At 47.0% G+C, this 24,450-nt stretch overlaps 1 protein-coding gene across 1 annotated transcript in view; it reads right to left on the minus strand.

Annotated features, from left to right (window-relative positions):
* Positions 1 to 657: 657 nt before the first annotated feature.
* LOC102288206 (fer-1-like protein 4) overlaps positions 658 to 24,450 on the minus strand; it is a 46,682-nt gene continuing 22,889 nt past the window's right edge. The window contains 17 exon segments of the mRNA XM_005900046.2: positions 658 to 1,195; positions 1,308 to 1,408; positions 1,505 to 1,782; positions 2,435 to 2,676; positions 2,916 to 3,014; positions 4,111 to 4,196; positions 4,694 to 4,854; positions 5,435 to 5,589; positions 6,014 to 6,184; positions 6,365 to 6,492; positions 20,073 to 20,189; positions 20,294 to 20,431; positions 20,508 to 20,608; positions 21,353 to 21,395; positions 22,244 to 22,375; positions 22,464 to 22,519; positions 22,665 to 22,860. Coding sequence (XP_005900108.2) covers positions 1,003 to 1,195; positions 1,308 to 1,408; positions 1,505 to 1,782; positions 2,435 to 2,676; positions 2,916 to 3,014; positions 4,111 to 4,196; positions 4,694 to 4,854; positions 5,435 to 5,589; positions 6,014 to 6,184; positions 6,365 to 6,492; positions 20,073 to 20,189; positions 20,294 to 20,431; positions 20,508 to 20,608; positions 21,353 to 21,395; positions 22,244 to 22,375; positions 22,464 to 22,519; positions 22,665 to 22,860 — 2,397 coding nt within the window. The 3' untranslated portion in view covers positions 658 to 1,002.

Below are 24,450 nucleotides of genomic sequence, written 5' to 3' on the forward strand. Positions count from 1 at the left end.
CTCTGACTTGGCCACTTGTGAGCTGTGACCTTGGACGTGTTATTGATGGGCACTTGTCTATAAATTGTGGATGATGTTGTCAACTTCAGTGAGTCCTGTTTTTTTGGTCACCCAGGAACCATTTCCCCTATTAACAGTATCCTGGGTTTCCTCTGGGCACCTCCCTGCCCACCCCGTCAGCTTGTGTGATTTTTGAGGAGGGTTGATTTCCCACCCTAAGCTCCAGGGGAGGGCCTCAGTCAGCATGCCCCATCCCTGCTGGCCCCAGTGACCCAGAACAAGCCAGGCTCCACCAGGACTAGGAAATCTTTCCTCCTGGACGTGAAGATGGGGAGAGTCGGGGTTGCTGCAGCCATCCTATACTTCCAGGGACAGACCATCTTCGTAAATGAGCTTCCCCTGAGAACAGCAGCGCCAGGCTCAGAGGCAGAGAACCAGTCTCAGTGACATTGTCTGAACCCTGTGACCAACAGCGCCTGAAACCCACCACATCCTGGGAATTACCACTGTGGAAGCCACAACAGTCCCTTTTTGCTTCAGCCAGCTTGGGTTGGGATTTCTGTCACTTGGAACCAAGTGTCCTGAGTGACCTGCCTACTCTCACGGTTACAAGTTCATGAAGCACACCGAGGGTTTAGCTGTCATGGAGCAGCAGCAGCCACTGGCAGGGCAGGGGGGCTGCTCAGGGGGCCTGACCCCTCAGTGGCCAGGCCTCCTCAGCAGGGAACCTCCCCTGGGTCCTATTCCTCCTGGCAGTAGGGCCATGTGGGCAGCACCGCCCCCATCCTGTGTATTAGTCCAGTGACCCCCAACACCCAAGGTCACCCAGGAACACCTCTATTCTCTGCCCCGAGCGTTATTTATTATCTGCCGTGGGTGTGCAGGTAACAAGAGTGGATTCCCTGGAAGGTTTGGGCAGAGGAAACAGGGCAACTCCAGGATGGCTCCTGTTGGTGGGAAGGAGGCCAGAGCTGGCATTACGGGATGAGTGTCCACGGTGAGTTAGGGGCGGTGGAGGGGGCGGAAGATGACCTGGCTGATCTGCCCGGGCATGGTATAAAAGACGAGGAGGAGGAAGACAGTGATCAGTGCCAGCAGCAGCAGCAGCACCAAGATGCGCCAGTACCGGCACCAGATGAAGAAGACGAAGGTCTTCAGCGGGTTCACAAACCAGTTGAAGGAGGTTTTGGGGCGGCTGTCGGGGAGCAGGTGGTGTCAGATGAGGAGGAAACCCCCACCTGTCTACACCACCACCACCCCCGCCCCCTACCCCGGATCTGGCCCCGCCTCCTGCGCCCCCCACTCACTTGGGCTTCTCCAAGGGCTCAGGCTCCTTGCGCCCCTTCCCCACTGGCCATTTCTCAGCCTCCTCCACAGTCAGCAGCTCAAATTCTGCCTCAACCTTTCCCTGGAAAAGAAGGGACAGAAGCCAAGTTCTTGGGTGGCCTCAGGCCGACCCTCGACCCCCGATCCTCCCACCCCTCCCATCCCCATTCCTGCCCACCGTGAGGAAGTAGACATTGCCTCCTGAGTCCGAGAACTCTAAGTCTTCCCACCGGCCTTTCCTCTTCTTCCTCCTCTTCTTGCCGGTCTGAGCCTCCCGCTGTTCCTGCTCCTCGTCCTCCGGCTCCCGCAGCTTCACTACCGGCCACCAGCCCTGCAAGCGGTGGCAGTGAAACAAGTTACACCTGGGTGCGGCCCCGTCCCGGGCCAGCCGCACGGAGCAGAGCTCGGGGCCCCGGGCCCCTCGCACCATGTCCAGTAGCTGCAGCTCCAGGGATCCTGCAAGTCCAGAGCGCTCCAGGTTAGGCAGGAGCAGGTCTGTCTGAGCCAACCTCCTATCCCTGAGAGTGACTCCAAGGAAAGCAGAGCCCAGAGCTAGAAAGTGACTGATGCCTGACCGAATCCCTGGAGACGGAAGGCAAGGCATGTAGAGTTAGAATGGCAGTCCAGTGGTTAAGACTGCACTCCCAGTGCAGGGGCCCCAGGTCCAATCCCTGGTCAAGGAACTAGATCCCGATGCTGCAACAAAAGTCCCAGGCGTGACAACTATGACACCTCCCGAAGACACATTTTTTTAAGAAGCTAGGATGTAGTTGTCAGGCCACAGCTATGCACCACACACCGCAGCCCAAATGTCAGCGGGTTGTCCTATGGGACAAGGCACAGCAGGGACTAACAGCTGTGGGGCCAGAGTAACCTGAGCTCAGGTCAAATGAGAGGATTGAATTGGAGACTGGGTGGGAATGGAGCTTATGATGCTCAGAGCTGAATAAACTCAATACATTATTAGGCCAGAAAGCAAAAGTTGGTGACTTGGATCTGAAATCCAGGATTCAGGGTTGGTTAGAGTAGGGAAACCAGGGGCCAAGGGCGCGGCAATGAGGGCAGAAATGGGAGCTAGGATGGAGGTGGGAGGACAGCTCAGCAGTACGGAGGAAGTCGTTGGCGGAGATGCGGTCATAGTCCCAGACCTGCAGGACCAGCACAGCCGGCTGCCGGAATTCGGCTTCTTCCAGGGCAAAGCGTCCAGGGCGGCGCCGGACGCTCACCTCGCGCTCCGTGCGCAGGTACTCAAAGCGGAACACGAAGCGCCAGTTGAAGTTGCCCTCCCCAGTCAGAGAGTTGAAGTGAACGTCTGTCTCCTGCTTGTCGTGCTCCAGCCCCTTCACCCAGCTGGGACCGGGGGAAAGGTACAGGCCAAGAGGGTGGGCATGCGCGCAGGGCCGAGTCCAGAATCTGCTCCTCACCCAGCATGCCCGTCCGCTCACCCTCAGGTCGGTCCCTCCACCCAGCTCCGGGCGCCATCCAGGGCCCAGAGGACAGGCAGGGCTCTGGCTCAGCCCAGGACCCAAGGCCCTGTTCGCAGTCACCTCAGTACACAGCCATGCGCCCAGCTCGGCCTGCACGCCTACCTTTTCACATAGATGTCACTCGACATGTCTCCAGTGAGAGGGTTCACGTCATCCAGAACTACATCCTCCGTGTTCCAGATGATGACTCAGAGCTCATAGCTGAGGGATGTATTGGGGGGAGGGTTTTCAGACTCTCGAGAGGGGTCTTGGGAGGAGCTGCAGGAAGGACCTGGGCAGGGCCACTGACACTCAGCAACCGGAGTGTGCCTAGCCAGGTGATCAGATGTCCGTGGTCCCTTGAAGGGGCAGCCCCAGGTATCACTGACCACCCCAGCCACTGCAGTTGGCACCAGGAATGGTCTGCTGACCCACGCTGGGTCAATGAGATTTTTCCCTCCCATAAATTTGGAATCAAGACCCTGAAAACGTGAGTCCCAAAGCATCAGATGTAGATCTGGAGCTACCACAAGCTTAAGTGCTGTGCAAGCGGAGAGAGCCAGTCTGCAGAGAAACACTAAGTGGGGATGAGAGCATGAAGCCCCTAAGGGACAGAGGAGGGGCTGTGACATTCTTGATCCTACCCCAGGTAGCCCTGTCCTGGGCTGTCAAATGGTTTCATCTGTTGTTTTGCCCAGTGTTAATTTCCCCTCATTTGTCGACAGCACCTTGATTTTCTGTGGGTGACCCTACCCCCACTACTGTCCACTGTGTCATACTGGTGGGTCTGTCACCTAGGGGACATCACCCAGGACTGACCAATCAGTGTATTACAGCCCCCTGATCACAGTGATTGGTTCAGGAATCACCATTTGACCCAAGCTGGTCCAATGATAGTTAGCCCAAGACACTTGCTCTAACTGGGAAAGAGGTGTTTATTTTTCTGCTCAAGTGGTCTGGTTGGTAAGATATAAGCTTGCGCTGTTAAAAGTCACTTTGACTCCAGACTGCGAAAGCTTCCATGAGACTGACACCAAGGAAAGCAGAGCCCAGAGGCAGGAAGTGACAGATTGCTGATGAAATCTGAAGTGCACACACTCCCCACTCGGACCAGCTTAGGTCAGAAGGTAGTTAACTGGTACTTGGACTCTCTTCAGTTTCAAGTGTCACCCAACTCACAGTGGCTTATGAAAAAAAAAAGAATAATGGCTCACCTACCTGAAGCCTGGGTCAGCTCTGCCTGCTTCACCAGGGGCCCTTGTCCAGGCTGGCCAAGATGTCCCCGCCCCATGGGAGGAGGGGCCAGGACTCCTCTTACCTGATTGGCTGCCGAGGCTTGATGTCAACTGGGGGTTGGTCAGGCACATCTCTGGGGAAGATGTCAATCCACATGTGAAGAGACCCCTGGGGGCACAGGACTGGGCTGAAGGGTCTTCCAGGGGTCCCACCTCCCCTAACAGCCCTGGGGCCGGAGGTTGTGCCTTGCCCCAGGTGGAAAGGAGAGCTGGAGTCAGGGGGGTAGATCCTGGGGGATGAGGATGAAGGCAGGGTCTGAACTGGGGATTCCAGGGTTGAGGTTAGACTGGGGGTTCAGAGATGAGGCCCTGGAAGTGGAAGGCTGAGATCAAAAGTGAGATCCAGTGTTCCCAGGTCCAGATCCTAGAAATCTGGGGTAGAGGTCAGGTTGGGAGTGCCACATCTGAGCCTTGGTAGGCCAGGGCTGGGACTCCTTCAGAACCAGAGTCTGGGATGAGGGGAGGGGGTCCAGGATGGAAGTCCAAGACTGGAATGGGGACGGTGGGGACCAGGATCAAGAGCCAGAGTCAGAAGTGACCGTGCCCAGGTCCAGGACCAGGTGGGAGTCCTGGGGCTCTGGGGATGTGCCCTGAGCCCTCCTTCACCTGCAGCAGCCCTGGGCTGCGGGGATGGTAGAGGGGCCGTGTTTCTACGTGCTCAGGTACCAGCTGGATCCCAAACCCTGGCATCTCCTGCCAGCGCCGCAGTACCAGTAATGCCTGGGCCTCCTCAGAGACATCCTTTGCCGCCTTGGAGCCCCTGATACCTACAACAAGAGGTTCATGAGCTTGGGTTCCACACAGTTCCCAACTCTGCTCCCTCCTTCCCACCACCACCGCCCCCCCACCCCCTGCCCTCAATAGACGCTCTGGGCTGAGGCAACTGCTGTACTGGACAAACCCATTTCCTGGAAGGGCATGTCCACAATGCATAGAAAGTGGCGGATGCTGCTGTAACAACTTTTGCCAATGAAAAGCCAGCAGTAGGGGGACAGTGGGATTGGAGGGGCTGTGGCCTTTGTGCAAACCTTGTTTAGAGTACAGACCACTGGCCATGTATGAAGCACAAGCTAAATTCTGCACCATATTGTATATTGCATGGGACTCCTGTGTCCTCAATTAGCTAAGGCTCTGAGGGGTTCACTAGGGCTCCCCGGAGATCTCACACTCACCAACAAAGACCATTTTCTCTCCACTATTGTCCTTACTCAGCCAAACTCACCTCCTCTGCTTGCAGAGGGAGGTGGCATCTTTGGGGACACATTAGGCTGATCATCAGTGGCCTCCCCCATACCTTGCTCTACCATCTTGCCCCCTCTGGATTGTCCAACAGAGAGAGACTGGTACCCGAGGGCAGGGTCTCTGGCGGTGTCAGAAAGAGTTTGCTGCCCACTTTGACAGCCTCGACTCGATATTCAGGTGGGGGGAGGCCACAGCGTTGGCATAGCCCCACCAGGATCTGTGAAGGCCGGAATGCATCACGCCAGGCATTGTACCCATCCCTGTGGGCGGAGATGGAAGGTGCCTCAGTTGGATCCAGCACGTAAACATAGTTGGGCACAGGGGCAGGGATGGGGGCCCTTGAGGACTTAGGATTCAGGTTCATAACTCCCTGGAGAACAGGTTAGTCCTCGCTTACAGTAATGGCGAAAATCAAGTATGCATGCCAAATGCTCCTATGAAAGAGATACTGATATTATTACCCCCATTTTGCAGATGAGGAAACTGAAGCTCAAGGAAGTCAAGTGACTTATTAGTTACAGATCCCAACTCCCAAGCCCATTTCTTGACCAATAAGCTATAATGTCTTGGTTGCAGGGGAGTCCCCTGCTATGAAATTAAAGGATCTGGACCTTCAGGTGGGATGTGAACTTTAAAGTCTTTGGTCAGACTTAGAATGACTCCCGAGGGCCCTGTGGGACTCACATGTCATACTGGGATGCCAGCCCACAGTTCGCCCTGTGGTGGCTATAGAATCGGTTTTCCAAATCAATGTGGGTCTCTCCGATGAGGTCATCAGAACCCACGAGGTCATGATCATACACAGCTACGGTCAGCTCAGGCTCAGCAGGGAGAGAAATGCTGAGTTCCAGGACCCTGGCAAGTAGAGAGCACAGCTGAGAACACCTCCACACCCTGGGGATGGTCCTGCGGGGGAAGGGGTGGACTCAGCACCCCTGTCCATTCCCCCACCATCACTACTAGCTGCCTGAGTGAGAGTCACAGGGCCAGATGGCAAAGTTACTCCCCATCCCCAAGCCCAGGGCCCAGCCTCACTCTCCAAAGATGGGATTCAGCTGCTTGGGGATGTATCGTTCCTTGGTGTCCAGCCGCTCCCGGCCAGCGCTCACCACCACATAGGGGTCTGCCTTGCCATTGGGGTCTGCAGGAGCCAGGTTGGTAGCCTAGGGAGACAGTACGGGGTGGAAATGAGAGAAACGTCAAAACCCAAGGTTGCCCTTGCTGGGCCTACTCTCCCATTTAGTAAAAACAGAAAGTTACCACAGAAAATTCTTCCACTGCAAGATGTTAGCTGAGAGGTTGGATGAGGTGACTTACTTTCTTTTAACTTAATTATTGAAATACAGTAATTACTGTCATACAAATAGGTATAACAGGAATATAATGAAGGCTGCCCTGGTGGTCCAGTGGTTAAGAATCCACCTGACAATGCAGGGGACACGGATTCAATTCCTGGTCCATGAAGACTCCATGTGTCAAGGGGCAACTGAGCCTGTGCACCACAACTGACCTTGCACTCTGGAGCCCACAAGCCTCAACTGAGAAGCCACTGCAATGAGAAGCCAACACACCGCAACTAGTGAGGAGCCCCTGCTTGCCACAACTAGAGGAAGCCTGTGTGCAGCAACGAAGACCCAGTGCAGCCATAAATAAATAAACTTAAAATATATATATAATGAAACAAAATACATGGAAACATGTATAGTCAGTTCAGTCGCTCAGTTGTGTGTGACTCTTTGCGACCGCATGGGCTGCAGCACACCAGGCCTCCCTGCTGCTGCTGCTGCTAAGTCGCTTCAGTCGTGTCTGACTCTGTGAGACCCCATAGACGGCAGCCCACCAGGCTCCTCCGTCCCTGAGATTCTCCAGGCAAGAACACTGGAATGGGTTGCCATTTCCTTCTCCAATGAGTGAAAGTGAAAAGTGAAAGTGAAAGTGAAATCGCTCAGTCGTGTCCGACTCTTTGCAACCCCATGGACTACAGCCTACCAGGCTCCTCCGCCCATGGGATTTTCCAGGCAAGAGTACTGGAGTGGGGTGCCATTGCCTTCTCCAGCCAGGCCTCCCTGTCCATCACCAACTCCTGGAGCCTTCTCAAACTGTGATGCCATACAATCATCTCCTCTTCTGTTGTCCCCTTCTCCTCCTGCCTTCAATCTTTCCCAGCATCAGGGTCTTTTCTAGTGAGTTAGTCCTTCGCATCAGGTGGCCAAAATATTGAAGTTTCAGCTTCAGTATTAGTCCTTGCAATGAATATTCAGGACTGATTTCCTTTAGGATGGACTGGTTTGATCTCCTTGTAGTCCAAGGGACTCTCAAGAGTCTTCTCCAACACCATAGTTCAAAAGCATCAATTTTTCAGTGCTCAGCTTTCTTTATAGTCCAACTCTCACATTCATACATGACTATTGGAAAAAACCATAGCTTTGTCTAGACGGACTTTTGTTAGCAAATTAATGTCTCTGCTTTTTAATATGCTGTCTAGGATGATCATAGCTTTTCTTCCAAGGAGTAAGCATCTTTTAATTTCATGGCTGCAGTCACCACCTGCAGTGATTTTGGAGCCCCAAAAAATAAAGTTTCTCACTCTTTCCATTGTACAAGGGACTTACTATTCAATTCATAACTTTCCATATCATTTGAGTTTCACTCTTTCGCAATGAGCATATTTTACTTTCATTTTATTTTTACTTTATTTTACTTTTTATCCCTTTTTTTGTTTTGTTTTTAATTTATTTGATTTTTTTATTTTTGGCTGCGCTGAGTCTGGGTTGCTGGGCACACTGATTTCTCTGCGCTGTGAGGGGGCAATAGTCTTCATGTGGGGCTCGGGCTTCTCGCTGCAGCAGCTTTTCTTTTGTGGAGCACGGGCTCTAGGGCGTGTAGGCTTCAGGAGCTGCAGCATCCGGGCTTAGCTGCTCCATGGCATGTGGGCTCTTCCAGGACCAGGGATCAAACTCGTGTCCCCTGCATTGCAAGGTTGGCGTGTAGGCTTCAGGAGCTGCAGCATCCGGGCTTAGCTGCTCCATGGCATGTGGGCTGTTCCAGGACCAGGGATCAAACTCGTGTCCCCTGCATTGCAAGGTTGGTTCTTAACCACTGGACCACCAGGGAAGTCCTCTTTTGTTAAATTAAGAATATTTTAGCTAAATAAAAAAATAATACAATGAGCATGTGTGTGCCCAGCTTCGTAAATAAAACACTACAGACAAATGTCTTCAGTCCCTGAGTGGATTTAATTCCCTTTACATCTCTAAAGTAGGGAGAACCCTTTATTTGGGGTTTTTTAATTAGGGTTTCTCACACACACACACACAAAAAGAAAATATACTTCTGTTACATATACATGCATCCCTAAGCAATATACAGCATGATCTTATCATCTTTCATGGTTTAAACTGTATGTAGTAAACTTACTTTTTATATTTTTGAAAACTATGTAATTTAGTAGATATATAACTTATGCATAAATTACTGAAATAGAATTTATACACAGCAGAGTTCCAGTTGCTCCTCATCTTTCCCAGCACTTGGTATTGTCAATCTTTTTTATTTTCATCATTCTCATCCATGTAAAATTGAAGCTCACTGGGGTTTAATTTGTGTTTCCCTGCTGATGAAGCACGTTGAGCTTTTTTTTTTTTTTTCACTTTTGAATGTGCTTATTAGCCTTGACACACACAAGGCTAATAAGCACATTCAAAAGTGAAAAAAAAAAAAGCTCAACGTGCTTCATCAGCAGGGAAACACACATATATATATATTTGCTTTTGTGAAATGACTTCAAATCTTTTGCTCCATCATTGAGTTTATAATTTTCAATATTACATTTTTAATTTCTAAACATTCTAACTGGTCCTTCAAACTTGCTGTTTATTTGTAATGGTCTCTTGTTCCTTGATCATTTTAATTTCATTCTATTTCTTTAAACATTTCACATTCTCTATCTAGTCATTCCAATATCAACGGCCTTGGGGTCTGAATCTGTTATTTTTGCTAATTCTTACTCCTGATGGTCTTTTTCTTTGGGTACTTTTTAATCCTGACTCATATTTGGTATGACTCATGCTGAGGGCTTGTTGTGGGTGTTCTCTGCCAAAGAGGGTTTGTTTTCACTCTGCCAGTTCCCTAGGCAAACTACCAACCTGCAGCCACTTTAAATTAAATCCTCCAAGCCCTGGAGCCCTGGAGCCCACACGCTGCAACTACTGAGCCTGAGTGCTGCAACTACTGAAGCCCTTGCCCTAGATCCCACGCTCCACAATAGGAGCCACCAGAATGAGGAGCCTGTGCGCCTCAACTAGAGAAAGACCTCTCACAACAACAGAGGCCCATAGCAACCAAAAACAAGAAGCAGGTAAATGATGAATGAAATCTTCTAACTGAGGTTGTGGGGATCACACCAGAGGTGAGAAGGCAGCGTGTGGTCGTGGATGCTTAGGGAGACTTTTCCCCTCTAACCAATGCCAGGGTTAAGGCAGGCAAGCTGCCTTGGTGTCTCCTTCTGCCTTGCAAGTTTCTATCTTCGTTCATCCTTATGCTGAAGGTGTAGGTGGGGGGGCTCCAGGTGGCCCTGGGATTTCATCTTCCGTCCTCACTGCCTGGCATGAGGAAGAGGAGGTCTCTCCGGTCAGCAGTGAGTGTGGGGTGAAAGCCTGCTTTACCGCTCCTTTTCTCTTAGTTCCTGTATTAGCTACACTTCCATGTTTTCTGTATTCTTTTATTTGTTTTTGGCTGTGCAGGGGCTACTCTTTATTGTGATTTGTGGGCTTCTCATTGTGGTGGCTTCTCTTGTTATGGCTCCCCAGCTCTGGAGCTCAGGAGTTGTGGTGGAGGGCTCAGTTGCCCCAAGGCATGTGGAATCTTCCCGGATCAGGGATCGAACCCTGTGTCCCCTGCACTGGCAGACAGATTCTTAACCACTGGACCACCAGTCTGATTTTCTGTATTCTTGATGCTCTGGTATCTGGGGCTGTACTGACGCTGGAGAGACTGCCCCTGCCAAGGCTACTAATTCCCAGAGTTAGCAGGCAACATATTTGCCAGAGTACTTTTCATATACAAACCAACTAATCCAGACCCCATACAACATCCAACCACCTCCTCTATCTGGCCTTTCTACTCCAGAAAGTAATATTCCTCTGCTTTTATCATCTCCACGGCCAGGTTCAGACAGCTAGAGACAGCGAGACAACTCCTGTACCCTAAAGCCTATAGGAATTATTCAAACTAGCCAGTCATAAACCTGCTTATGCTGCCTTGCCCCGTCTTTCCATCAAAAACAAAAACAAAAAAAACACGCACAACAAAGGCTCTGGCCCTCACACTTCCCTTGTTCCTTCTGCCTTCGGACTGGCCTCATGTTTCCTGGGTAACCCTGCAAGGCACAGCCTGCCCCACCTCTAGAAAACTGAAACAAACAACAATCTTTTCAATGGCAGCCATCTGATCTGTCAGCTTCGCCATACGTGGATAATAACAAAACCGTGGGTGCATTTTAAAGCAGTTCCTGCTTTTACTTTGGGTTTTTTTCTACTCTAAAAATCTCGTACTTTCTTGGAAGCTCAGCATTGCATTTAAAAGATGTTTTTGAAGTCTGAAAGTTTCTCAAAAAACTGAAAATAGAGTTGCGATATGATCCAGCAATCCCACTCCTGGGCGTATACCCAGAAAAAAACTGCACTTCAAAAAGATACAGGGAATTCCCTGCAGTCCAGTGGTTGGGACTCTTTGCTTCCACTACAGGGAGCAAAGGTTTGATCCATGGTCAAGGAATTAAGATCCTGCATGCCTCTTGGCATGGCCAAAAAGAAATAGAGAAAATATAACAACAACAAAAAAGATATATTCACTCGTGTGTTCATAGCAGCGCTATTCACAATAATCAAGACATGGAAACAACCTAAATTTCCATTGACAGATGAATGGATAAAGAAGATATGATATACACACATATATATATATCATATATATACACACACAATGGAATACGATTCAGCATAAAAACATAATGAAGTACTGCTATTTGCAGCAACATGGATAGAGCTAGAGATTGCCATATTAAGTGAAGTAAGTCAGAAAGAGAAAGACAAATACCATATGATATCACTTATATGTGGAATCTAAAAGATGACACAAACAAACTTATTTATGAAACAGAAACAGACTCACAGACATAGAGAACAGACTGTGGTTGCCAAGGGGGAGCAGGTGGGGAAGGGATGGGTTGGGAGTTGGGGATTAGCAGATGCAAACTATTATATGTAGGATGGATAAACAAGGTCCTACTGTGTAGCACAGGGAACTGTATTAAATATCCTGTGATAAACCATAATGGACACATGAAAAGGAATATATATGTATATATATATGTATAACTGAATCACTTTGTTTTACATCAGAAATTAACACAACATTGTAAATCAGCTATGATTCAATGAATTTTTAAAAAAAATTTTTAAGATGTCTTTAAAATTTGATCCAGCATTTTTAGCTTTTGGTGAGTGATGCTAGCTTTAATCCTCAGGGTGTGCTCTTCCCTCTTGAGACACAGACTCTGCTGACCTTGAGCTCTGATGAGTGATGTCCTCTCTCCCTTCCTTCATGCACATGACTCTATCTGCACAGCTCTTGGAGGCTCTTCAGCTGCCCTGGTGGTTGCAGTTTTAAGGCTCTGATTTCAGCATAACTGGAACTCAGATTTTTTGTTAATTGTTCTTGTTTGGGGGTGATTTTCAGGAAAAAGAAGGGGAAATGCCCCATTGGTGCCACCTTCCACAAACTGGAAATCATGAAACTTGCTTACTTCATCCAAATTTCTGTTGGGAGATGTATCCTTATTGACACATGTTACTGTAGTTCGTTCAGTTTAACTGTAGTATTTGTTATATGACTGATACACACACACTCTCTCTCCTATTTAGGAACACTTTAGGAGAAGGCAATGGCAACCCACTCCAGTACTCTTGCCTGGAAAATCCCATGGACGGAGGAGCCTGGTAGGCTACAGTCCATGGGGTCGTGAAGAGTCAGACACGACTGAGCAACTTCACTTTCACTTTTCACTTTCCTGAACTGGAGAAGGAAATGGCAACCCACTGCAGTGTTCTTGCCTGGAGAATCCCAGGGACGGAGGAGCCTGGTGGGATGCCGTCTATGGGGTCGCACAGAGTCGGACACAACTGAAGTGACTTAGCATAGCATAGCATAGCATAGGTTATTTCTAAATTTTTTATTATTACAAATAATACTAGAATGAACATATATGCTTTCTTAGACACATTATATGAAAATTTTTCTAAGATTTTATCTAGAAGCATAATTACTGGGTATTGGCTATGAGAATCTTCCATTTGACAACATATTGTACATCTTACTACAAACTGTTCTCCAAAGTTGTTATAACAATTTACATTCGGTGGCAGGCAGAATAAATCACCCCACAAGATATCCAAGTATCCCTGAACCTATGAATATCTTACGTTACATAGTAAAAGAGACTTTGCAGATGCGATTAAAGATCACAAGATGAAGGAAGTAGCCTAGATTATCCAGGTGAGTCCAATATAATCACAAAGGTTTTTATAAGTGAAAGAGGGAGATGAGAGAGTCAGGGAGAGAGATTTGAAGGTGCTACACTGCTGATTTTGAAGATGGAGGAAGAGGTCATGAGCCAAGATACACAGGCTGCCTGTAGAAGGTCAAGAAGACAAGTAAATGATTGTTTGCAAGAGCCTGTAGAAGGAAAGCAGTTGGGCCAACACCTTGATTTCAACCCAGTGCAACCTGTTTTGGATTTCTGCTCTTCCGAACAGTAAGATGATAGATGGTAAGTATGTGGTAACTGGTTGCAGCAGCAAAGAGAACTAATGCCTCCTTCTACCAGCACTGCGGTAGAGTTCTACAGCTGCCCCTCCCCGGTCTAATCTTGCCAATCAAAGGGAGGGAAATTTCTGATGGTTTCAATTATTTGCCTGTCAGATTACAGTTAAGGTGCAGGTTTTGTTGTTGTTCTTTTATTTCTTTGTGGGATCTTAGTTCCTGGGCAGCCTGTGGGATCAATCGAACCCTCACCACCTCCCACCCCGTACCCGCCACCCCCGCATTGGAAGCACAGAGTTTTAACCACTGGACCGCCAGGGGAGTCCTAAGTTGTAAGACTTGTTAATATGTTTATTGATCATTGGAATTTCTTCTTCAGTTAATTCCCTTTTCATATTTTTTTCTCAATTTTTCTTTTTGGTTTTCTTACAGATTTGCAGGAGTTACTTAAGTATATTGCAGACACTAGCCCTTTATTGATTATTCATAGGGTAAATATCTGACCCAGCCTGTGTTTAGGCTGTCATTTAATCGAACATGTTTATGGATGCCTAGAAGTTTAGTCTGAATGGAGTCAACATGTATTATTTTTTCCCTAATTTAGGAAAACTTCCCCCCACCCAAGATCATAAAGATATCTTAATATTTCCTTATAGTTTCGCTTTTCACAATCAAATATCAGATTTGGCTGGATTTTTTTGTGGATGCTACAAGTTAGGAATTTCATTTCATTTTATTTTTTCCACACAAATAATCCATCTTCATGGGACCACTTACAGAACAGTCTCGTTTTCCCCCCAAATGATCTGCAGTGCCAACTCTGGTGTAAATTTCTATGTCTGGTTTTTTTTTTTCCCTTTTGGTCAGATGAACAGCTTGCAGGATCTTAGTTCCCCGACCAGGGATCAAACCTGGACTCCCAGCAGTGGAAGCATGGAGTCCTAACCACTGGACCACCAGGGAATTCCCATCTGTGTCTGTCTTTTTTTTTAACTTCTACCCTGTCCCATTGGCCTAATCATCTGTTCCCATGCCAAAACCACACTGCCTTAATTACCATAGCTTATAAGAATTCTTGTCTTCCTACACTGTCCTTCAAAACTGTCTTGACTACTCTTGGTATTTTGTTCTTCCATGGAAATTTTAGAATTAGCTTTTTAATTCCAGGGTAGCAACCCTTAGCCTTGTGCCTGGCTTATAGTACACACCACACCATTTGAATTGCATTCTCGCTTTCTTTCCACTTTTAACCATCCACACTCTTTAGGTAAACCAGCCCCTTTAGTTTCTAGTTTATTCTTCTGGTATTTCTGGTGCACAGAGGAACAACTATGTAAATTCCTTGGATCTTTTTCTTTCTTACATGGAGAGCAGCACCCTGTAGGTATTCTTTGTATTCTGCTTTTTTCACTTTATACCGTGTCTTGGAAATCACTCCATCTCAGGTCAAGATCTTCTTCATTCTTTTTTACAGCTGCATGGTACACTGGTGTGTGGACTTACCATAGTTTATTCACCCATTCTGCTATGTATGTGCATTTAATAAGATTTGATTTGGGGATTTCCCTGGTGGTCCAGTGGATAAGATTCTGCGCTCCAAATGCAGGGGGCCCAAGATCAATCCCTGGTTGGAGAACTAAGATCCCACATACTGCAACTAAGCTCACATGTTGCAAAGTACAACATGTTGTAAAGAAGACCCAGCACAGCCAAAATAAATAATAAATTTAAAAAATAAAACAAAAAATGACATTTGATTTTTAATGGGACTCCAGCTTTAGAAATTTTATTATTTTCAAAGGGAAAGTGAAAAGTGAAAGTGGAAGTCTCTCAGTCATGTTTGACTCTTTGCGACTCCATGGACTGTGGTCCATGGAATTCTCCAGGCCAAAATACTGGAGTGGGAAATCATTTCCTTCTCCACGGGATCTTCCCAACCCAGCGATCGAACCCAGGTCTCCTGCATTGCAGGTGGATTCTTTACCAGCTGAGCCACCAGGGAAGCCCTTATTTCAAAACTGCCCAGCAAATTTTTTAAAATATTATTTATTTATTTGGCTGCAGTTCAGTTCAGTCACTGTCATGTCTGACTCTTTGAGACCCCATGAATGGCAGCACACCAGGCCTCCCTGTCCATCACCAACTCCTGGAGTCCACCCAAACCCACGTCCATCGAGTCGGTGATGACATCCAACCATCTCATCCTCTGTTGTCCCCTTCTCCTCCTGCCCCCAATCCCTCCCAGCATCAGGGTCTTTTCAAATGAGTCAACTCTTCGCATGAGGTGGCCAAAGTATTGGAGTTTCAGCTTCAACATCAGTCCTTCCAATGAACACCCAGGACTGATCTCCTTTAGGATGGACTGGTTGGATCTCCTTGCAGTCAAAGGGACTCTCAAGAGTCTTCTCCAACACCACAGTTCAAAAGCATCAATTCTTCGGCACTCAGCCTTCTTCACAGTCCAACTCTCACATCCATACATGACCACAGGAAAAACCATAGCCTTGACTAGATGGACCTTTGCTGACAAAATAATGTCTCTGCTTTTGAATATGCTATCTAGGTTGGTCATAACTTTCCTTCCAAGGAGTAAGCGTCTTTTAATTTCATGGCTGCAATCACCATCTGCAGTGATTTTGGAGCCCAGAAAAATAACGTCTGATACTGTTTCCACTGTTTCCCCGTCTATTTCCCATGAAGTGATGGGACCAGATGCCATGATCTTCATTTTCTGAATGTTGAGCTTTAAGCCAACTTTTTCACTCTCCTCTTTAACTTTCATCAAGAGGCTTTTTAGTTCCTCTTCACTTTCTGCCATAAGGGTGGTGTCATCTGCATATCTGAGGTTATTGATATTTCTCCCAGAAATCTTGATTCCAGCTTGTGCTTCTTCCAGCCCAACGTTTCTCATGATGTACTCTGCATATAAGTTAAATAAACAGGGTGACAATACACAGCCTTAACGTACTCCTTTTCCTATTTGGAACCAGTCTGTTGTTCCATGTCCATTTCTAACTGTTGCTTCCTGACCTGCATATAGGTTTCTCAAGAGGCAGGTCAGGTGGTCTGGTATTCCCATCTCTTTCAGAATTTTCCACTGTTTATTGTGATCCACACAGTCAAAGGCTTTGGCATAGTCAATAAAGCAGAAATGGATGTTTTTCTGGAACTCTCTTGCTTTTTCCATGATCCAGTGGATGTTGGCAATTTGATCTCTGGTTCCTCTACCTTTTCTAAAACCAGCTTGAACATTTGGAAGTTCATGGTTCACGTATTGCTGAAGCCTGGCTTGGAGAATTTTGAGCATTACTTTACTAATGTGTGAGATGAATGCAATTGTGCAGTAATTTGAGCATTCTTTGGCATTGCCTTTCTTTGGGATGGGAATGAAAACTGACCTTTTCCAGTCCTGTGGCCACTGCTGAGTTTTCCAAATTTGCTGGCATATTGAGTGCAGTACTTTCACAGCATCATCTTCCAGGATTTGAAATAGCTCAACTGGAATTCCATCACCTCCACTAGCTTTGTTCGTAGTGATGCTTTCTAAGGCCCACTTGACTTCACATTCCAGGATGTCTGGCTCTAGGTCAGTGATCACACCATCATGATTATCTTGGTCGTGAAGATCTTTTTTGTACAGTTCTTCTGTGTATTCTTGCCACCTTTTCTTAGTATCTTCTGCTTCTGTTAGGTCTATACCATTTCTGTCCTTTATCGAGCCCATCTTTGCATGAAATGTTCCCTTGTTATCTCTAATGTTCTTGAAGAGATGTCTAGTCTTTCCCATTCTGTTGTTTTCCTCTATTTCTTTGCACTGATCACTGAAGAAGGCTTTCTTATTTCTCCTTGCTATTCTTTGTAACTCTGCATCCAGATGCTTATATCTTTCCTTTTCTCCTTTGCTTTTCACTTCTTTTCACAGCTATTTGTAAGACCTCCTCAGACAGCCATTTTGCTTTTTTGCATTTCTTTTCCTTGGGGATGGTCTTGATCCCTGCCTCCTGTACAATGTCACGAACCTCCGTCCATAGTTCACCAGGCTGCACTGGGTCTTAATTGCAGCCTGTGGGATCTAGATCCCTGATCAGAGATCAAACCCGGGCCCTCTGCATTGGAAGAGCAGAGTCTTAGCCACTAGTCCACCAGGGAAGTCCTGCCCAGTCAATTTCTATAGCCTTTTGTTCTCTGCCTGTGCAATCATTTTAAACAGCTGTTTTGTATTTTAATATTTGAAAACTCTAACATCCAAAGCCTTTAGAGATCTAATTCTTCTTTGTGTTATTTCTTTCTCACAATTTTTCCTGATGATTGTTTTCTTATATAGATTGTCATTTGGGATTGTGAACCCAAATTTGGTTGTCTAAATCTCTGGAGTCTGTAAAGCCTGATTTGGAACCACTTTAAGCCGATTTCTCAGCTTTGAGTTTTCTGGATTATGCAGACAATAAAATCTCAAGTCTTAGGGATTTCCTTGGTGGTCCTGTGGTTAAGAATTCACCTTACAACGTAGGGGACATGGATTGGATCCCTGATTGGGGAACTAAGATCCCACACGCTGCAGAGCAACTCAGCCAGTGAGCTGCAGCTACTGAGCCCGTGCACCACAACTAGAGTCTGTATCACAACACGAAGATGCCCCGTGACACAACATAGATCCCGAATGCCGAAACTGAGATCTGACGCAGCCAAGTAAAGAAATACATTAAAAAAAAAATTCAAGTCCTAAATCAATGTGAGGGCAAAACTCTAATACTAAATCCTCAGGAAAAGTATTTTTTGTGTTTCACCCAGTTGGAACAGAGGCTAACACAGACCATTTACCTTACAGGCTCCTTTTCCAGTGGGTGGGCTTCCTCTTGACTACCTTTCGCTGACAGTAGAGCCCTTCCTGGGTCCTGCTTTAGGCAAGTTTCTTAGTTGTGTCTCCCACCTTGTATAGGATGTTCGGTATTAGAACCTAAGGCTTGGGGTCCAGATATGGAGAAATCTTCTCAAGAGAATCTGACTTCAGGGCTTGTTCAGGGATTCCTGCCAATTCCTCATTTGGCCGTTGAGAATTCCCCTTCTTATGAGTTCAGCATTTGTATAAAAGACTGCTTATCTAGTATTTCTAGATGCATTATGTCAGGAAGTTATTTCAGACCATCTATGCTGCAATACTGTTAGAAGCAGAAGGTCCAGATGACTGCAAGGTCTCCAGAGACTTCAGGAAACAGGTGTTTTATGATATAAATAGAAGGGAGGTACTTCCCTGGTGCTGCAGTGGTTAACAATCTACCTTGTTATGCGGGGTTCAATCCCAGGTCAGGGAACTAAGACCCACATGCCATGGGGCAACTAAGCGCAAGCACTGCAATGAATACCCAGTGTAGCCAAAATTTGAAAAACAATAAATAAATAAATAAATAGAAGGGAAAGGACCTTCTTTCCTATTGTCTAGGATGAATGTACTGTTGGGACTGAGATACGGGAAGTGGGAGCAGAAGGAAGAGGGGAGTGGGCCAAGGGAGTCTGGATTTTTCCACAGGTACCAAAACACCTATAAAATAAGGATAATTACCAAGCTAGTATGTCTAGTCTACTAGTAGTCTAACAAACTAGGCCAAGTTACTGATGCATCATCTCATTTGATTTTCCAATTGCTCTGAAGACAGCATATCTTACCTGCCTGTAGACAGATAAGGATACTGAGTCCCAGAACAAAGCATAGTGGGACTTCCCTGGTGGTCCAGGAGCTGACTCCGCACTCCCAGTGTAGGAGGTCCAGATTTGATCCCTGGTCAGGGAACTAGATCCTACATGTCACCCTTGCACCATGACTAGAGAAGCCTGCACGCTGCAATGAAGACCCAGCTGAGCCCAAAAAAAAAACCAAAATAAAAATGCTTTTTTAAAAAAGCAAAGCTTTGTGCCCAAAGTTACACAGTTCATAGGTGATGCAAAGCTGTTCCTCTTTACAGCTTGTATTCAGGGCTAGAGACAACAAAAAACAAAAAGAAAACTGTTCACAGAAAATAAGCCATTATAATTAGATACAGAACATACTGTATTGTCCCTGCCTATGAAACATTAAAGGAAAAACAGCCAAGTAATTCACATTATCTAGTGTATGCACTAGGATGCTTAGATTATGGCAGAAGAGTGCCACAGAATGTTTCTTTAAATTACACCTTAGAATCCCTATATTTAAACTAGATAAAAGTACAGCATCTGTTCTGTGCTGGGAGTAAATGTGTAGCAACCCCCTCACTCCCTTCATTCTCTGAGATGCTTTTAAGGAAACTTCAGGGCCCTGCTGAGTGAAAACCCTGACGGTCCAGTGGTTAAGAATCCACTTGCCAATCCAGGGGATACAAGTTCAATCCCTGGTCCGAGAAGATCCCACATGCCACGGAGCACCTAAGCCCACGTGCTGTGACTACCGAAGCCCGTGCTCCGTAACAAGAAAAGCCACCGCAGTGAGAAGCCTGTGCGCTGCAACGAAGAGTAGCCCCTGTTCACCGCAACTAGAGAAAGCCCTCGCATAGCAATGAAGACCCAGGGCAGCCAAAAGTAGTTAATTCATTCAATGATTGATTTTTTTTTTTTAAGTAAAAAAAAATCCTGCAACAATGGGAAGACCTGTACAAAGGCTTTGGTGGGAGGCCATCACGAAGCTTTATGGGTTGTGCTCTTCCTGGAATTACTCTCCCCATTCTTTTAATATGAGACTAGAACTACAAATAAGGAGTCAGAAGATCTAAGCAGTAAATTCAGGTTCTGCCATGAGCAAGTTGTGTAACCTTGGGGAGTCTCTTAACTTTGTGCCTAAGATTTCCCACCTGAAAAGTGAAAAAGCTGGACTCCGATCCCTTCTGTCTGTAGGTTTTGTGTACATTACCTTTGTTCGACTTAGAGGCGTGCAGGGTCAACGGATGCTCACCTTTACAACATATACTCTAACCAGGAGCTTGATGGGCCGGTTCTGTGGGATTCCCCGGGAGATCTGGGGCTCAGAGAAGGACACTGCCTCTGATTCTGGGTAAATGAGGAAGGAGCCCTGGGTGGGATGGGAGTGGGGAGCAGAAAAAACACTGCTAAGAGAGACTTCCTCCTGCATTCCTGTCTGTGCTCCCTGGTCTCCCATTCCTCCCCCAAACATACCTTGAACTTGCCCACAAGCTTTCCAGACTCTTCATCCTCTCCATCTCCACCCTGACCCCCCTGCCCACGGTACAGGGGAAACACATTCAGCCAGTCTTCAAAGTGGTTAAACTCTTCCTCCAGGGAGGTGTTGTAAATCTGAAAGGCAAGGGCCTCAGTGACAGCCCGATGTCTCAGAATGGGAGCAAAATTCCCTCTCCCAAGACCCAGTTACCTTGAGAGTGGTGAGTGCTTTTTTCTGGGATACAAGGCCTTTGACTTCAGGCTCACTCTGGTCGTGGGCTTCCCCATCCACAGAAATGGGGTGAATCCCATCTGGGAATAGCAGAAATGCCCCATTAGAAACTGGTGTGGGGCTTCACTGGTGATCTAGTGGTTAAAAATCACCTGCCGATGCAGGGGCCACAGATCTGATCCCTAGTCCGGGAAGATCCCACGTGCCGTGGAGCAACTAAGCCCGTGCACCACAACCACTGAGCCTGCGCTCTAGAGCCTGCAAGTCGCAACTACGGAGCCCCCACGCTGCAACTGCTGAAGTCCATGTGCCTAGAGCCCGCGCTCCACGAGAGGAGCCACCAGGATGAGAAGCCCGTGCTCCACGAGAGGAGCCACCAGGATGAGAAGCCCGTGCTCCACGAGAGGAGCCACCAGGATGAGAAGCCCGTGCTCCACGAGAGGAGCCACCAGGATGAGAAGCCCGTGCTCCACGAGAGGAGCCACCAGGATGAGAAGCCCGTGCTCCACGAGACAGAGGAGCCACCAGGATGAGAAGCCCGTGCTCCACGAGAGGAGCCACCAGGATGAGAAGCCCGTGCTCCACGAGAGGAGCCACCAGGATGAGAAGCCCGTGCTCCACGAGAGGAGCCACCAGGATGAGAAGCCCGTGCTCCACGAGAAAGAGGAGCCCCCAGAAACTAGAGAAAGCCTTGCACACAGCAACGAAGGCCCAGCACAGCCAAAAATAAATAAATAAATCTTAAAAAGAGAGAAAGAAAGAAGCATGGTGTTGGGAAAGGGAGGGAGACAGAAAGAGGAAAAGGGAGAAAGCCCATCTCTTACCTGAATCCCCAGGGTCATCCATTTCATCCTCATCAAAGTTGGCCTGAAATCAATGGGCAGGTCAGAGATCCTTCCCTTCCTTTCACCTCCTTCATCTACCCCTTCCCAGGATAGGGAGCTGGGAAACTTTAGTTCAAGTTCCAGCTGGGTAAGCCTACTTGTGTTTTCAAAGTGAAAGTGAAGTCGCTCAGTCATGTCCAACTCTTAGCAACCCCATGGACTACAGCCCACCAGGCCCTCCATCCATGGGATTTTCCAGGCAAGAGTACTGGAGTGGGGTGCCATTGCCTTCTCTGTTAACAGCAGCTAGGCATATTATATTTATTTGGAGCTGGTATACTGGTGACAGCCTTAGTGCCCTCGTGTTTCCAAAGCCTTAGTTTATCATGTAGTCCTGATATGTAACCATCAGTTACATGTGGAACTGCTGAGCACTTGAAATGTGGCTGGTCCAAACTGAGCTGTGCTCCAAGTGCAAACTACACACTGGATGTCAAAGACTAGTCTAAATTAAGACTGTAAATTATTTCATTATTAATTGTTTTTGATAGTTACTTCTTGAAATGCTATTGTAGCTATACTAGGTTAATAAAACATATTATTAAAAATCAACTTCAACTGGTTCCTTTCACTTTTTTAAATATGCGGCTGCTACAAAAGTTAAAATTGCATACGTGGCTCACATGATATTTCTGTTGGACAACACAGCTCTAGATAATGGAGTTAATAGTCCCCAACTTCTCAAACTGTGGTAAAGATGAGCAAAGATGGCTGTAACAGTTTTGAAAATCTGTAGAGCTCCATGTTTGATGAGATCCTTCTTCTTACCATTCACCCTCCTCTGCCTCCAGCTCCACCACTCCCACCCCCAGAACCTTCCCCTGCTCCCACCTGGCCCTGGAGCTCCTGCAGTGATGCACAGTACTTGGACCACCAGTCAAGCTCTTCAGGCTCTGGGATGTCCTCCTCCAGCCCTGGGCCTCGATTCAGGAGGCCTCCCAGAGGCAGCTTCTTCAGAGGAGCCTGGGGGAGCAAGAACTCAGTGCCCCTAGCCCAGTACCACCCCAAGCCCTGCCAGCCCGTTCTTCATACATTCCCCCCACTCCATCACCTTCAGGAGCCGTCTGGGTGTCCTGTCGGCCTTGAAGGGGTCCAGGGACCTCTGTCCTGAGAGGGGACAAACGACACCAGGAGAAGGACAGGCAGGTAGAAATCAGACTCCATGTCCCACTGGAGGGTCTCCGGGAGCCATCTCAGCCAGGAATTAGATGAAGACTTCTGTCTGGTGGCCCCTAGGGGGAGAGCCCCTTACCTCGAGGTTCCTTGGGGACCAAGTCCCCTGTCTCGTCCTCTTCTTGCTCCTCAGGGGCATCCTCTTGACCCCGGAGAGTGAATCTCAGCATGTGGGGGACAACGTGGGACCCCACAAGCACTGTGCGGCCAAAGGCCCGGCGCTCGATCACCAGGACACTGAGAGGGGGCTGCAGGTAAGGCTGTTCCGGCAAGTCCTGGGGGTGGGAGAGGGGACCTGGATCTCCGCAGACTCGGGGAGGAGGAAAAGGCCGCAGCAGAGACAGGTGAGAAAACAAGGCAGCTAAATGTGTATTCGAAGTCCACAGCCCCACTGAGTCATCTGTGGTGAGTCACTGCCTTCCCAATCCACTCCCCAGCTAAAAAGGGGACACAGTCCTGGATTGGAAAGGCTATTGCATCACATGACATAACAGATACAAAAGTAATTTGGAGCCTACAAAGTGCTATCAGAAACATGAGGTTGTTGTTATTATTATGTAAAGGAGAAATACTCAGTTTGCTAATATAGACTTAGAACCATAAAAATTATATATACCCTTTAATCCAGAAATTCTATGTCTATCAGTGGATCCTGAGTGGGGAGGGGGAACACAGTTATAATACTGTATTGTTGGTTTTATTTTACATATATGTGACAATCACAGCACAAAAGAGAGAGAAATGGAGTTATAATTGAGCAAAGTATTTCTATTTTACTGAAACTAAATCAGTATTAATCTGAAACAGACAGTGAAAAATCAGTATGCATACTGTAATCCCTGGAGCAACTAAGTAAATATCAACTAAGGAATTAAAGTAGTATACTAACAAATGTCTATTTAATACAAAAGAAGACAGTAAAGGAGGAACAAAAAATAAATGAAATGTATAGAAAACAAATAGCAAAGTGGCAAATGTAAATCCAACCATATCGGTAATAACATTAAGGACTTCCAAGGAAAAAAGGAAAGATATAAACATCTGAATGCAGAGTTCCAAAGAATAGCAAGAAGAGACAAGAAAGCCTTCTTCAGCGATCAATGCAAAGAAATAGAGGAAAACAACAGAATGGGAAAGACTAGACATCTCTTCAAGAAAATCAGAGATACCAAGGGAACATTTCATGCAAAGATGGGCTCGATAAAGGACACAAATGGTATGGACCTAACAGAAGCAGAAGATATTAAGAAGAGATGGCAAGAATACACAGAAGAACTGTACAAAAAAGATCTTCACAATCCAGATAATCATGATGGTGTGATCACGGACCTAGAGCCAGACATCCTGGAATGTGAAGTCAAGTGGGCCTTAGAAAGCATCACTACGAACAAAGCTAGTGGAGGTGATAGAATTCCAGTTGAGCTATTTCAAATCCTGAAAGATGATGCTGTGAAAGTGCTGCACTCAATATGCCAGCAAATTTGGAAAACTCAGCAGTGGCCACAGGACTGGAAAAGGTCAGTTTTCATTCCAATCCCAAAGAAAGGCAATGCCAAAGAATGCTCAAACTACCGCACAATTGCACTCATCTCATATGCTAGTAAAGTAATGCTCAAAATTCTCCAAGCCAGGCTTCATCAATATGTGAACTGTGAACTTCCTGATGTTCAAGCTGGTTTTAGAAAAGGTAGAGGAACCAGAGATCAAATTGCCAACATCCACTGGATCATGGAAAAAGCAAGAGAGTTCCAGAAAAACATCTATTTCTGCTTTATTGACTATGCCAAAGCCTTTGACTGTGTGGATCACAATAAACTGTGGAAAATTCTGAAAGAGATGGGAATACCAGACCACCTGATCTGCCT

Source organism: Bos mutus, chromosome 13 (genome assembly GCF_027580195.1).
Source record: "Bos mutus isolate GX-2022 chromosome 13, NWIPB_WYAK_1.1, whole genome shotgun sequence".
In the NCBI taxonomy this organism is placed as follows: Eukaryota; Metazoa; Chordata; class Mammalia; order Artiodactyla; family Bovidae; genus Bos; species Bos mutus.